The sequence below is a fragment of the Athalia rosae genome, chromosome 3, assembly GCF_917208135.1.
Source record: "Athalia rosae chromosome 3, iyAthRosa1.1, whole genome shotgun sequence".
Lineage (NCBI taxonomy): Eukaryota > Metazoa > Arthropoda > Insecta > Hymenoptera > Athaliidae > Athalia > Athalia rosae.
In genome coordinates this window covers 21,299,902-21,315,612 of record NC_064028.1, presented here as the reverse complement: position 1 = coordinate 21,315,612, position 15,711 = coordinate 21,299,902, and the positions used below count along the sequence as shown (strand labels likewise).

The window sequence follows — 15,711 nt, the reverse complement described above, 5'->3', positions numbered from 1 at the left end:
AATAAAATCTCGAATTTCAGTAGAAAATGTGGTTAAAATAATTTTCAACTATGCAGATGTGGAGCGTAAATTCCGAGCCGTTATGTTCTGCTCAGTCGTCGATATAAGCAACAATATTCGGGGAAAAAATACCCCATGTGGGTGTTTTCCAAAGCCATAGGACCTTCGCCTTTGCCCTCTTTTTTATGTACAGGGTTTTTTTTCTCTATCTTATCCCATACCTTATCCCCTCATTGCCAGTCACTTCTTTTGGCATCTCTGGTCTTGTCGACCCATCAGTCCTTTCGTCGTCCTTTTGGGGTTTACTACCAACATGTGCAGCGGGCCGGTAGACTCGCTCTTTACTTGGCTCTTTTGGGAGCCCCAGATCTTCCAGTCCTCTTGACCCTAACGGTGTTGCTTAGTGTAGAGCGATGTTACGGCGTTGTCTATGGCTGCGGAATTAGTGTGGCCATGATATCGTGTGGATTATCCCTTTCAGCAGATTATGACACTTGGGAACAAAAAAAAAAAAAAAAAATTATATTACACATTTATTTCAGTAATTATAAAAACAGTTTCGTCCGATTTCATCGCAGGTATGAAATGTTGTTAATGGAATTGTGTTCAGTAAATTTTTTCTACTGACAATGAATAAAACATTATAGTTGTACTTACAAAAAGTGGGAAAATTATTTTTTTGTTTTTGACAATAAAAGCAGTTGCTGAGTAATTCTAATAGCTTTTCGAGAATTTAAAAACAATTACCTATGTATGCCTATGCACAGAGGTTTCTCTCTTTGATCGCGTATAATTTAGTCGGTCATAAATCCGAGACCATGAGAGGATAGCAGAGGTCGATTTTACATCTTCTTTTTTGCCTTCCTCGCTCTTTACCGGCAAACTAAAAAGTGAAAGATTTTTTTTTACACATATACGTATGTATCTATAAGATACAAAGAGAAAGGAAACGAAATAAAGCTAGAATAAAAAAACCTTTGAGGGTGGCTTTGGGAATGGAGGTAACTGGTAGGAGTACGAACTTCCTACGTAATCTACAACGGACCGGAGGATTCTGAGCTTAAAAAAATTCTTTACTCTGATTATTTTCTTTTATTACCTTTTTTATTTTTGTGTATGTAGATACCTACAACTTGAAGAGATCCACCCTCTTATTATTCAATTTATCAACTTCCAAATCAGAGAACGTAGGGCGAAGAGAGGGAGGGAGAGAAACAGATTTTTTACTCGCTAATGAATATAATCAATCGCAAAGCAGATATCGGGTCGCGCATTACGCTCGTAGTAATTGGAGCTTGGAATATTGATATTATAGGTATTACGTATGTATATTATAGTGCATCATATATCGGATAATTTCACATATAAAAATGCTTTGTATATTATGCGCCCTGTATAGGGATGAGAAAAAAATGAAATAAAACGAACTGAAACAAACAAAGTTATTCGACCAAATGAAATCGATCTCTCCTTTTTGTTCAGTTCCTTCATGTCTTTTGAGGATTGGAGAATGAAAGAGTGTATACATGTGACTTTTTGCTGCAGAGTTGACTCAGGAAAGGTATTTTGGAACGCGCCCCTTTGAAGCTGGTAGAATTTCATACGAACGGGGTTGACCAAATATTGGTACATACATTTTTTTAATCTATAAAAAAGAACTGCAATACAGAGTTATGTATATTATACAGTCTACAGATATTCCCGTATAACGGTCTGCAGGAGAGGCAAAAGCCTAGCAAATTATTCGCTCCGTCCTTTGCCGAGGATCGATAGTATACGACTGGCGTTATTCAACTTCTACCATAGCTAATTCGCTGTATATATATAACGTATCTATCTCTGGGTTTATAGAATTTCTAATTTGAGATATTTTAATGGAATCAGTACTCAGTCAAGTATACGTACACCTATGTCTAATATATGCGTATATATGTATACCTATACGGTGGTTTGGTTGTTTGTGCCATGGCGTAATTCGCCCCCGGCTTTTGCGGCGTTTCTATTACTCCTGGAGTTCTGGGACTGCTCGTATTTCCGACCGCAACCCTTCGGGTCACATCCCAGAACGAGTATACAGCCATTGTTGTAAATGCCGCAAGAACTATTACAATGGTTTTAATTAACATCCTTCACTGGCTAACGCCAACTCGCTCTGCAACGAAAGAATTATTACTATATATTATTGAAGGAACCGAACATCAGCGACTTTATAGAGATATCATCCGTGGAATCCAGCAAAACGCCTTTGTTGCAAACGTTTCACATCATGACTAGATATGATTAAGGCCGATATCAATTTGCAAGAATAAGATTTAAAAATACGTGGTAATTTTTAACTTTGCATAATTTTTTTGTTCGAAGGACAGACATGTATTCAATTCAGACAGTCAATTTGTATATATTCCTCTGACAAACGTGAACCGATGAAAGGGAAAAATTGAAACGGAATCCTTCCATAAGATGACGCGTGTTTGGTATAATAGAAACCAAAGTAAAGGACGTGACGATCATGTTTTCTCATTACCCGAAGCTTACGGGGAGGTATTATAGAATTAAAGTTGACTGACTGTGAAGGAGGCAAATGACGAAGGATATCTCCGTAGTGACGTTAACGCAATTAAATGGATGATGGTTGTTGAGTCAGTTGACAACGTAAGCAGTGAGGCTGACTGACGGCCTGCATTGTCGCTTATTTCGGGATCTGGGCTCTTGAGTACATAACGCATGAACTTTAATATGCCCGTCTACTCGACTGTAGAGGAGTAATTGTGCGAAGGAAATGAGATCAAGTTTGAGTGAGTTCCCCGCAATGCAACGGTAGGAGTGGGAGTACGCCGGAGGTTGGTACAAATCTACTCTACATTATGTCGAATGACATCCATGTTTTACATAGGTATACATCTAGATATTGTATATATGTAAGAATATAAGACATTAGTACATACATACGTTATAAAAGGGGCAGAAGGAGGTTGATTCGATGTCGGCGAATTCGTCACCATGATTTGAATCAAACCGTGTCACGTGCGGATGGATCACCAAGTCTCGATTTGTACTAACGAGTGTCTTCTACTGTTTTTCAATCGATATTACAGGTTTCTCTTGCGAATAACTTAAGGGGAATCTGTGTAACCGACATAGCATTCATTGATTTCCAGGTCAACGGAATTGAAATGAAATAGAAGACCCTCAACAAATTTCTGATCTAAAACATTTGGAAAACCATTTATGGATGAAGAAGGATCGCACAGGGAATGGTAGTCGAGAAGAGTGAAAATTAACTATGAACAACGAAGCATTTTTTTAAGATTGCTTTCAAAAATAAACATTTATTTCAAAATTAATGCTTACCAGCTGTATCCTAAAACCTAAGATCTCTATCCTATACACATAGGTACTACGTTGAGTATCCGTGTAAGGTGTTTCTTTTTTAAGATTTCAGCGCATTATTAAGTTGTGTACATGTATAGGTAGTATCGTAGTGGATTTCATCGCAAATTCAAATATGTACCATTTCCATTTTACAATATCACATGATTTCATTACATGCGTATGTTACACTTCAAATTAAAGTATCAAAACACCATTGATGTTCCCTCTGTGTACAGCTCCTCCACTTTCAACCTTATATTCTCTATCTTAAAACGCGGTTAACTTACGTTACGTATCGCCAAACTTTACACCTATTTGCAAGTTTCTGATCCATCCCATTGACTCTGATCATTTTTGAGCCTAAATAAAGTTAGAATGGTAGTACCGCTAAGTGTTGATATCACAATGATGGTTCGGAGTATGTGCTGTCAGGTCGACTCGAGGCTTTTGTCACCTACACAGCATCTAGCTTCGCGGAATGAAACACCTCTGCATACGACATCTCCAAGCATTGTCGCAATTCTGCGTAACTCACCACTAGAACGCTCTGTTCGTCCCGTGACATCAAACAAATCTGAGTAATAGAAACGTACGATGAAATTTCAGGATGCCGCCTCAACAAACTGTCAGATTTGGATTGCTTGTAGGAGAAACATCTTCACGCATGATAATCTTTGAGGACTTTACCTTATCATGAGATCCTGAATCAAGTTTATTCAAGCAGGATACTATATGGGCCATATCAAGCCAGGGTCTTCCGTCAGCTGCGACCTGGTGAAATACATAGTCACGGAATAATTTGAGCATATAACGATCACCGGTTTCAGCCCAGGTGGGCTCCATGTTGAGCTCCGGCCTTTCATTAATGGTGGCGAGCTTTGCCAGTAATCTGAACAATCTGCCATTTTCTAACTCTTTGGCAAGTTCATCTTCTAAGATATCTGAACGAAGATGAACAGCATCCAGTTGGGTGTAAAACCGAGCTCCAATCATCGGCATTAAATCTGTAACGCTTCTCCGCTGCTGGGATGATAGCAGGTACCTTAAAGGTGATGTGTCACATAAGAAAGAGAATCGGATCATCTCGAGTGAAGACCTGACATATCTGAGAACTAAAAACAAGTAGTTGGTAAATACAAACAGTATGAGATTTCTGAGATCAGAAGAGTAGGTGCGAGCAACCAATTCGAGGGAGGCCTGCATGTTGTCACGATGAACAGCAAGTAGACTTCGGCAGGCCAGAGCTAGCACAAGCTTTCCTAACGCCAGTAAGTCCTCTTGCTGATAGTGAGGCATCAACGCCATTGGATTCGCTGCTGTCCCGTCAAACGTTACGACATCAGGAATTGCTACACAACTAAGGCGCAGACGACTTCCAGACGAGAGGATAATTTTGGTGGGATCCAGAGATCTACACGCAATCCCTACAGAAATCAATGAATTACACATCTGCTTAATATCGTGATACTTATTATGTTTAACTAGCAAAAAATAACTCACCAGCTGCGTGGATGACGCGAAGTGCAGCCGTGAGTTGTATAATGTAACTCCAAATAACACTCTCCGGAAGCATACTACTGTGCTGTTGTCGCAAAATTGTATTCTTCGTGTGACTGTAAGGGCGGGGAGCGTTTGGGTCGGACGAAAACGGATCTGAGTAGCCGTTGAGCTCGGTAGCTGAGAAGTGTTTGTTCAGCAGTGTCTCGGAACCGGGATGGTAATCGTAAACGAATACCATGGCTGGAACAGTGCTAATTCAGTGAAATAAGAACAGATTAATTAAATTTAGATGGGGTTGAAAATGCTTAGGTACAGACAATGATCACCAAAGGCCTTGGTTGTGAAGACTTCTCGCAGTTGTACTAAATTTGTGTGCGTCAACCGCTTCCACATATCCACCAAGACCATACATTTCGTATTGGCGAGTCTGAAATCTGGAAGAAAATGTTCGTCTGAATAAAAGTTTGTGCTCAGCATGGCAAAAAAAAAAAATTAGAGTAGAAGTGATTCTCATCAAGTCGCCTATCGGCAAAACAATAAAACAGATAAACTCTTCTCCAGATTTTGAAGCTGGCGTTTTTAAGCCAGAATGATTAAGTTTTTTTTGCAGCTAGTAGCTCAACTTATGATACCGTGTTACAAAAGTAATGAAAAATTCAATAAAAACTTCTAATTTCACGGGATAAGCCTCACCATGAACTCGGCGCAGGCAATACCGAGTGCCAGTCTTCAGGCTGGTGGCCTTGTACATGGAAGTATGATAGCCGAGTACAGTAGAAGTAGATTTATGGATGGGTTCAAGCGGACATAATTCGTGATAATTATCCACTTCGTTTGGCAAATCAGGGAACTGTACCACATCTGGCTGAGCTAATGTCAATGTGTTCTTTTGAAGAATGTCCATTCGGAGGCCTTCACTAACAAAAAAACTGGGAACAGCCTGCGGAGGAGGTGTGGAGGGAGCTGAAGGGCTATTAGACGCCGGAGATTTTGCTGCTTTAACAGTCTGTAAATGAGCAGGCGTCCCCGGATATACGTAGCCTATTTGACTTGCACTCGAAGTTCCTATCTGAAGAAATCATTTCAATTATTAAAACTCCCAGATAAACTCTCTTTCAGTTCAATTAAAACTATTACGGGTTAAATCCATCAGTCATAAATGTATTTAATTTATCAACAACTATCAGAGTTGAGTAAAATTTTTTCCCACTTAATAATGCAACTTACAGCTTCGGCTCCTTCTTCAGTGGCCACATTTTCCGTAGCTGATGTGCCGAGGTAAAAGTAAGTTGTGCCACCAACATTCTCCTGGGAATGATAGGAATTGTTGAATAGATTTGGAGAACTACTGTTGCTACCAGCAAGACCTCTTCCTGGCACAAATTCGGGGCTGGCAGTTGTCTTCTTTTGTGCATCCAAGGAAAGACTGGAGAGATGCTTTGTTACTGCCGCTGTATTAAGTGCTACTCCAGGGCTTTGGCGGTTCTACATAAAAAAAAAAAGATTTCACCGATGGGAGAATAATCAATCTGTTTCTGAAAATATGATCTAAGCTAGTTTATTTCATAGTTTAAGAGGCATACGTACCATGTAGGTTGCAAGTTTGGACTCCTGTGGGACTCCATTTGTTTGTGGGGAATATGTGACAAACATTGACGGATCCATCGTTTCTTCACGCACCACATTTACTACTATCCCGTTTTGCTCGTAATGTCTATGTCACCCTTCTTTGGGAAATCCTCCCACCCTCCCACGTTTTCAGTTTGAGTAAGATGTTGTACCAACCAAAGGCTCCTTTTCTTTCTCTTCCGATCTTTTTCTAGGGAGAATTTCCAAGACTTCCAATGTAAACCCAGCCCCCCTACAGTACAAAAATTCTCAAACTTTTCAATTCAACAATTACAATCTGGGTCTCCACATGTTTACTAGTTGGGAAAAAAATTCCGAATTACTCTCAAATTATATTCATGTCGAAATTTATACAAGAACCTACAACTTTCAAGAGTTACTACATTTTGTGAGGACACTGTTGTACTGGCCTTTGACGCACGTCGCTTTTTCAGCTCACGTCACAGCATTTTTACCCAAGGAAAGCTGGGCTGAAGAATATCATTGGCTTGCTTAACCATCTGTAAAATTTCTCTAGTAACCACCTGTGTTGCAACATACTATATTTTCTTCATTTTTCCGACTTTTCCATCTATTGTAAATGAAATATTCTATTTGTCTATGCTCTACAATGAAAAGAATTCTACAGTTTGTATCAACGCTAGAAACACTAGTCTCGAACATCCAAACATAATTATGTCGACACTAATCAATCTATGTCTTTATTGCAAATATCTTTAGAAGAATAAATTAAATGATCGATAATCAAATGAAAAAAGTGTTCACAGGGAGACGATAAAGAAAAAATAGATCCTCAAACTGTATTATTTATTTTGTAATTATCTGGTTGTCAGCTGAGTAGTCTGATAATGATCTTATGTTATGAATGAGTGGTAATAATAGATAAGTGATTGCGAGCAGCTAGATTTAGCAATGTTGATTAAGATGAAAAAAGATATTTTTACAAGGACATTTGAGTGGAAGTTTGGCACAAATTCGCTGTGTACAGTGGAGGCTGACAGATTGTGCAATGCACGAGATATATTAATAAAAGAAAGTAGTACACGTTTGAATCAGATATACAAAACTACAAATATAACACAGGGTGACACAAACCTCAATAAAAGCTTCTGGGGAAATTAGATAAATAGAGTTCTTACTATCCTGATGATAAAATAGGATTGGTAATTGTTGTTCTTTATGTCACAACAAAACGATCAACAGCATAGTCCTGTGTTTGGACACTAAAATAATAAACTAACAATAGAGCAGCTGATTTTGACAATGCAACAGGAACTAAGTAAGATCATTATTGGTGCACTTTAACGTGGAAGTTAGCCAGATTTTTTTGTAGAAACCTCTGAATCGGATAAAAGATCGCAAGTTTCGTTGATAGACAGCAAAAGTTTATAAAAACATAAAAGATATGCTACACCAACATAACCAATCCGAGCTGTCACTGACGTCGCGTCGAAATACGGCGCCAAAATAACGAGGCCTCTATGTTCTTAATAATAAGTAAACTACAGATAAAACTATAGGGGATTTTCCGAATATAATAATTGCACTTCAGTCTGACCGTTAAAACATTTTTTCTTCCCGTAGACAAAGGAGAAAGCGCACTCCAATCTCGATCTCTGTGTTTATGCTGTTCTTCCTTCGATCGCAGCTGTCCCCCCGGAAGTCGTGCTTCAGTTGCGCATTTGTTTTTCGAAATAACGTAGATGCTTACTTCCGTTATTTTATGTCAACTATTTTTAACGTGGCATTTTCCCGTTGCCACGGGACCTTAAATTTTCAAATTGACCGAATCATTATCATATGATAAATTTGTTGGCTTTTTTTTGAGCAGTGACATTTATCAATGATTTTTATTCACTTTGGCTATTCTTTGAAAGCAATTATTATTCATGTTAAGTTACATTTGCGATGACCTCACCACCAAGTTCATATCATTGCAAATATTCGAGCAGCTTCCCTGCAATATTCAATAGATCTATGGAGAAAAATGATTTCAATTTGATATAACGTTTTATTAGTATGATTGTTAGTGAGCGTTTTTCTCAGAAATTATTTTCAAATCAAATATTGTGATTAAAGCGACCTATGCAGTCCGAGTAGCAGCTTCGCGATTTTTGGAGCGAAATTTTTGTGTTGGTAGCAATCACCGAATGTTTTTTTGATACTATTTTTCATTCAGCAGATATGTTCGCACGCTTGTACAAAATCAACGAAAACCGCCAATTAAGGAGGAGTAGAAAGAACTAATTTATAAGTGAACAATAGGCGATAGCTATAAGATTGATTCAATTGATCCATGAATACAGATAAAATGAGCGAAGGTAAGACCGCAAGCAGAGTTCATTCAATCTACATCACAACACTGGAACGCTAACCTCCTTGTGATTTAACCTATTTTTCTCACCCTATATAATGCATCGGTTACCGGTGCATACTCTTAATTTTATAAATGTATTTTCATCAGTTTTTATAATCAAAATTCTTCCCATTTTCATTCAATTAAATCGGTCATTTTTTCGATCACCTAGTTATCTTACCTAGTCGGTCTAGTCTTCGATGTAAAGGGAAACTTCAACCATCAAATTTTATTTCCAGATAAGACAAGTAGCGAGGATATGTGGACTCCGTTTAAGGAGCTCCAGAGCCTTGTGGATCGTTATATTACCTCTGCATCTAGCGCTCATGATCCTCAATACTATGAATTTATGGAGGCGCTTCGAAGCCATAGACAGAATTTTCTGACCCTCTTGAAAAATCCGGTGAGTTTTGAAATTTATCGGTGAAAAAAGTTTCTTCGGTACTTAGTTTTCTAGTTTCATTTGCAAGCTTTGGATAACAAATTCATTCAACTTGCAAGGATTTCTTACATCTGAACTCATTTTATTAAATTTTAGGCAAAAAATGCTAAAAGTCGTGAAGAAATAAAAAAGGGAGTGACGGAAGGCATAACTTTACCAGGACTGGGCCACCAGGTGCTGTCCAAGGAATTGGTAGATGAAACAATAATAATATCAGATATGTATGAGTTGAACGAATTTATGGCACTCGATCTCCTCTGTACTGCTCAACTTCAAATGCCACATCATCCTGGCTTGACAAGAGGTTTAACAGCTGTACTTTTGTACTACGATGGGCGAAAAGCGCTTACTTCAACACTAAGAACGTTGGTTCAAGCTAGAACTGGACATACCTGGGTCTTAGACACACCAGTGACACTTACTAAACAGATCACTGAATACACAAATAAAATGCAAGAGGATGGACTCTTGGATAGAATTCTAAATCTTTTGGAGGAGATGGATGTGACAAAGGTAATGATTATTGATTGCTTCTAACATGTATCATATTTTGCTATACATCTTACGCACATGTACCTTATTTTCCTAGGAACAAGAACTGCTGCAGCAAAACCGAGCATTGGGAGGCGCAAAGCATCACCATATGGTTATGCGTCTGTATAATGGTGCCAGACAGGACTTAGCTGATATTTTATACCTATGGTCTGCCCAGTCAGCTTTACCTAACCATATTACTCACAGACTTCTGACACTCCTAAGTAAGCGTAATCCAGAAGCTGAGGCAGGATCTGGCGGCCCAGATAGAGTTACCTTGGCTCTGATTATGGCTCTCCTTAATTCCTTGAACCTCAGTTTACTTCACACAAGAGAAGATGGTGAAGGTAAGATGTCTTTTTTTTCTCTGTAAATCCATGTTTGAATTGTGAGATTTTATTATTAATGAAGAAATATCTGTTTTTTTAGCCATTGTTAAAGCAATGCCACTTATTGGAGACCCTGACATGCTGCCGCAAATAGTAACAGAGTTGACATCAGGAAGTATAAATTGGGAAAGTCCGGGTTTACGAGGGCTACTACAGTTTGCATTAGCGATTGCTATTGCGATGATCAAATCAGCACCTAATATCTGTCCGACACAGAACATTACTGAAGAGGATGAAATTCTGGTTGAAGCTGCTCTAGCTAATAAGGCTTTTCATTTCATAGCTCAAGTTCTGCTCAAAAGCTCTAATATCCATAACGAAGAATTTTATCTTCGCTCTATTCATACTCTCATCTCTGATTTTATTCTATTGATGCCTCTGAAAGTTAAAGAGCTTAGAAATAGAGCAGACGAATCTATGCGGATTGTACAGGCGTATCAACAAGAGGGTATTGAGCCGCCGATGAACCTCGATAATCATTTCGAATATCTCATGCTAACCGTCGCTGAACTGTACAGCAAAGATCCTTTAAAGTTGAACTTAGCAATGGACTATTGGTGCCAGCACTCAGATTCATCGCACATATCCAACTCATTGCACACTAGCAGATTACCACCTCGACAAGTTGCGTTGTTCAAATTCGTCAGATTAGCTGGAGAGGTTTTGCCAGCAGGGCTATTTGTACCCTATCTTAAAATGCTGGCATCCCTTGCATCTTCATTTCCAGCTGCCAGACAGGCATTCAACTTCTTGAAACTTAACGGTGAGTCAAAAGCCAAGCTTCTCCAATTAATCGCTTGAAATAACCCAATTATCAAGCCTTGATAAACACTTTTTTCCAGGACCTTCTGGCTCAACAACTGTCTCCTGGGATCATTTTTTTAACTCACTAAGTCGCTATTATTTCAATCTTCGGCAAGAACTACCACCTACTCAAGATACGGTATATCGACAAAGAAACCATCCCAAAGGTATAACACCCCATGAGGTCAAAGGATTGGAGGCTGTGCTTCTAGTGGTGAGAGTCGTTGCTTATTATGACGAAGTGTCTCGGGTCGCAATTTGTGAACATCCTGGGTGGAACGTGTTGCCATCTCTAATTGGTTTGGTCGGTTGTGCGATGCCGATTCCACTGAAAGGTGCATTAGTGAAAACTTTAGCTGCATTAGCGAGATCCCCGGAAAGTTCATCTACGATTTGGCAAAGCTTGGAAGCTGCACAAATCTTAACTACCGTACCATCAACTAGCAGTTATCAGCCTAGAGGCATTCAAACGGAATTAGAAGAAATTGAATCGCGAAATGAGGAATACCCTCTGACCATAGCTATGCTAGAGCTATTAGACGTCCTCACGGATTTTCCAATCCCTCGACTCCTGGGTGTTGGTCAAAGAAACCCAGGCTTTGATCCATATTTACATTTTGTAATTAAATCTGTTTTTCTTCGGTTTAACACACGATCTTACAAAAACCCGGGAGAAAAATGGGAGGTTTCTGATGCCTGTCTAAAAATATTCATAAAACTACTGACGCAGTATGAGCCAACAGTTGAAGATTTTATCGGCTGTAAAATCGAACTTCAAGGTGGTGAAACGACAATGGTTAATCCTGCTCCAGGCCACCATTTAATGACACAGTTAAACTCGAATTCGGAACTCCTACACGTTATTCTTTACATCCTCGATGAAGGCTGCCATCTTTTGGATACTTATGATGATTTTTCTGGAAAATCGAGCCTTGAGAGTAGCACTTTGCATTGCTTGGAGATATTAGAACGTGGATTGATGATACATCATAATTACATGGTACAGTTGGCTGCGGCTAGTTCGAGTAACAGAATTTTGACAGGCTTGGCTCGCCTATTACTTGGCGTAAATCCACGGACAGGAAAACCGGACCACATGATCAACATTGCTAAATATGTAACATACAATTCATGGCTGATTCAACATGCCTATATAGCAGTTGGCGTTATTCAAGGTGTAGCTAACGAACCTGGAGCAGATTCGGAACTACTTTCAACATTCACATCCACTTCTTCGCTAGCCACAATGATCAGACATGGTTTTGTAGAGTGCTTAGATTCTGATGAAAACGCCGAATCTGATGAGGGAATGGAAAGTGAAAAACAATCTACTAACTGTAAGGGCAGAATTCTGTCACTCATGATCCAAAGTCTAACACGTCCAGCGCCAAATATAGCTCACTATCTTCTTGGTTTTGACATTACCAAGGATATTAAAAAAACTGCAATTCAACAGCCTGGAATACTTGGGTTTCCGAGAACTTGTCTGCACTCTATACTCGGAATATTAGAATTATCCTTGGAACGTGGCCGTGATAAGATTACAGAGGCTTGTTACTGGTTTCTTCATATATTAGCAGCAAACAATAAAACCTCCGTTTCAGTGTTACGCTTCCTACGTACAGCCACAAATCAGGATTTTGTTCAACGTCATCTATCCAAGCTCCCATTCCAAGGACCAAACAAGGCCACGGAACTTGCATGTATGTCCTGGTTGTTAAAAATATCAGCAATCGAATTACGTGTGGCTGGAGGTAGCCTACAAAATTCCCTGATTCAGAGATTGGTTGGCAACCTAATACAAGACAGAGATCAAATTGTTCCATCTCAGAAACTCCTGATGGATTTGTTACACTACATCGACTTTCAGTTAAATTTGGAACCACCAAAATCCTGGGAATATTTTGATCCCTCTCAAATTGAGATGGTTCTGGGCCGTTGCAGTATTCCTGTGCCACTCGGTGGTAGTCCACAGCTAATTGACATTAGGAGACTTCATAATTTGATCACTGAAGAATTGGCTGGCACACAAAGCAGTGCAACTGCAACGCAGCGTAAGCTCATGCAACAAGAATTGCAATCGATACTGGCATACGCTTTGAAACGGAATCAAACAAAAACTCTTTCTTATGCTACAGTCAAGTTTGTTGAGGGTTGGTGCCAAACAACTGAAATATTGTTTTCAGTTGCCACGAGCCAACAGCTTCCAGCAGCTCAAAGGCAAAATCTATTACTTAATTTGTCACATGATTTGCTACAAAAAATGACGTCTTGTGAAGCTTTGAACGAAATAAAAACTCTTGTATCTGGTACAGTCCTGATACTGCTAGTGAATCTGCGTAATAGTTTTTCAATGCAATCTGAGAACGAGCTACTACCATCTTCAGCTTCAAATACAACTATGATGAAAATAATCCTCAGTCATATTCTACAATGGATCTTAAATTCTGGAGTTTCTTCACAAAAAGTTCGAACTCATCTTTATGGAGCACTTCTCAACTTCCTCTGTGTAGTTAGCTTGGAGAGATCGGATGTTATCAGCAACACAGATTCCATGTACGTTAGCCAACTAGATAGTTCATTTTATAAAAATCCGCCCATACAAGAACGTTCGCATCGCTATGTGACAGTTCAAGTGATCAGTAGTTATGGTAACAAGTTGATGGATATTTTATCTCACGATTGTTCAGGAGGACACGACGTATGCAAAATGCTATCATTATCGTGTCTTGACAAAATTTTAGAGTTTGATTGCAATAATGTATGGATCACATATCTGGCTAGCAGAGGGTATATAAAACACATGGTAGACGGTCTTCTGGATTCTGATAATCTATTGCGATCCATGCTTCAACCAGATCCACTTACCTTACGACCTCTATATCTGTACGAATCAAAAATAGCCACGCTATGCCGTATGGCATCAACTAGATTGGGTGCCGAATGTCTTCTGGAGAACAAAGTCTTGTCGTGTTTAGCAAGCATGTGTGTATTTGATCAGCATCCTGATGTGCACGTAGGGTTTGAGGGTGGAGATACATGCTTTGTACCTTCTATAGGACAGCGATATCAACAAATCTTCTTACCCGCACTCTACTTGTGCGATGCATTGCTGACTACCCTTGGGACAGAAAATCAATCCTGTGCGATACAAGTTTGTGGGTTTTTACAGAGTCATAGAGACACAGTAGAAATGGTGTTGAGAAATGCCTCACCTCACTCCAATGTCCTATTTTTGAAAGAAGTTGCTAGTCTCACCGGAGTGATCTCCAGGTCAGCTAACATTGGTTCGTATTAAAATTATTGCTTACTGTATTCGAATAATATCTGTCAAATTCTTCAATCTGTGATTTTCTTCTCAGATATGTATAAACTCGTTGAAGAAGAATTGACAAAAGCGGATTCCTACGAACACAAGTCAGAAGACAGTACAGGCATGCGAGAACTGCGAGCTCATCTTTACAGGCTCCAACGTTTGATACTTTCACTGGTGCCCAGATTTCAGCCTCAATCCCCTGCAGCAATGCCATTACAACAGCAAATAGAAACCACCCAACAGCATTCCTGCGTCATACAAATTGCTGCCAATGTAATGCTGTATACTCGTAATCAAGTAAGTATCACCATTTATTCACTGTATTTCTAGTCGCTGTATTAAGTCTTTCTGTATTACTAATTATTACAGATGGAGCATAGTCGAATGGATCAGAAAATCAAGAACGTACTGTTTGAACCTTATTTAACTGACAGACCTTCACTAAGGGACGGAAGAGGCAAGGATTCTACAGGAGGAGTACACTTAGGTGCAGTTATAGGGCAACTAGTTTCTTCCACATCTCTCCTTCACTCAGAACTACCACAGGTAGACACACTGATGAAGAATGCAGCAATCGTTAAAGACATGAATACGTTCAGTCTCAAAAAGGTGGTTATAGAAAACGAAAGAACTGTGTACGATCAGTATTGAATTTAAATATCAAGTTTATTATATGGTATTTTGTTTTTCAGCATCTGACTGAAGAGGAGGCGGAACTTGATATTGAAAAGCAGCGGATAGTAGTCGAAAAACGTCTCACAGAAGAGGCAAACAACAAACGAGTGGATTTGAAGTACTGTTCGTTAATAGTTGAACACAGTCTATATATTTTGTGGAGTCATTTGGACTTCTTTGCAATGCAGGCCGTATCGCGGCAAAACAGGTCCCAAGGTAAATTCAAAATCCAACCCAAACTGAGATATCAATCACAGTTTTAATCGAGTTCAAATCAATTCTACAAATTTTCTTTTTCTCAACAGCATTATCATCAGGAAACCTAGATACGACCGTGGTGGATTGGAGAATATCAGCAGATATGCTATCGGATTTGAAGCAAGGTTTGGTGGCAACATTTACAGACAGCTTTATTACTCAATTACTGGATACTTCCAGAGAACATGCAACAACCGATCGATCTTTTATCGAAGCTTTAGTTAGAAGAATCAAGAGACTTCTACAATTTATCATCACCAAGTAACATAAAAATAGCATTATTTAGAGAAACCAAATCACAATTCGAACCCATGTTGCATTAATAAGATTATGTTAAACATGATCTTTCAACATTTCCCATCTATTAATAATAAATTATGGTACCTCATGAGTGTGTCGCGAAATTTGTGTCCTTTCCTTCTGTTCCTTTCATGTG

At 39.1% G+C, this 15,711-nt stretch overlaps 2 protein-coding genes across 7 annotated transcripts; one reads left to right on the top strand and one right to left on the bottom strand.

Annotated features, from left to right (window-relative positions):
- Positions 1–3,298: 3,298 nt before the first annotated feature.
- Positions 3,299–8,278, bottom strand: LOC105690177 (PAN2-PAN3 deadenylation complex subunit PAN3). Of its 6 annotated transcripts, none has more exons than XM_048652520.1 (10): positions 7,597–8,278; positions 6,885–7,001; positions 6,460–6,733; positions 6,100–6,357; positions 5,566–5,941; positions 5,190–5,306; positions 4,873–5,112; positions 4,514–4,796; positions 4,060–4,414; positions 3,299–3,946 (listed from the first exon to the last, which is right to left on the bottom strand). In XM_048652520.1, the coding sequence occupies exons 3-10, from the start codon at positions 6,535–6,537 to the stop codon at positions 3,827–3,829; spliced, it is 1,827 nt and encodes a 608-aa protein (XP_048508477.1). In that variant the 5' UTR covers positions 6,538–6,733; positions 6,885–7,001; positions 7,597–8,278; the 3' UTR covers positions 3,299–3,826. The 6 variants fall into 6 exon arrangements, with proteins under 6 accessions (XP_048508477.1, XP_048508478.1, XP_012263196.2 ...); XM_048652521.1 differs by having other exon boundaries at positions 8,060–8,278; XM_012407773.3 differs by having other exon boundaries at positions 6,866–8,278.
- A 155-nt stretch (positions 8,279–8,433) lies between these two features.
- LOC105689876 (nuclear pore complex protein Nup205) lies at positions 8,434–15,666 on the top strand. Its single transcript, XM_012407239.3, has 10 exons — positions 8,434–8,822; positions 9,097–9,260; positions 9,396–9,812; positions 9,889–10,180; positions 10,263–10,985; positions 11,065–14,313; positions 14,389–14,639; positions 14,712–14,951; positions 15,035–15,233; positions 15,323–15,666. The coding sequence occupies exons 1-10, from the start codon at positions 8,798–8,800 to the stop codon at positions 15,538–15,540; spliced, it is 5,778 nt and encodes a 1,925-aa protein (XP_012262662.2). The 5' UTR covers positions 8,434–8,797; the 3' UTR covers positions 15,541–15,666.
- Positions 15,667–15,711: the final 45 nt, after the last annotated feature.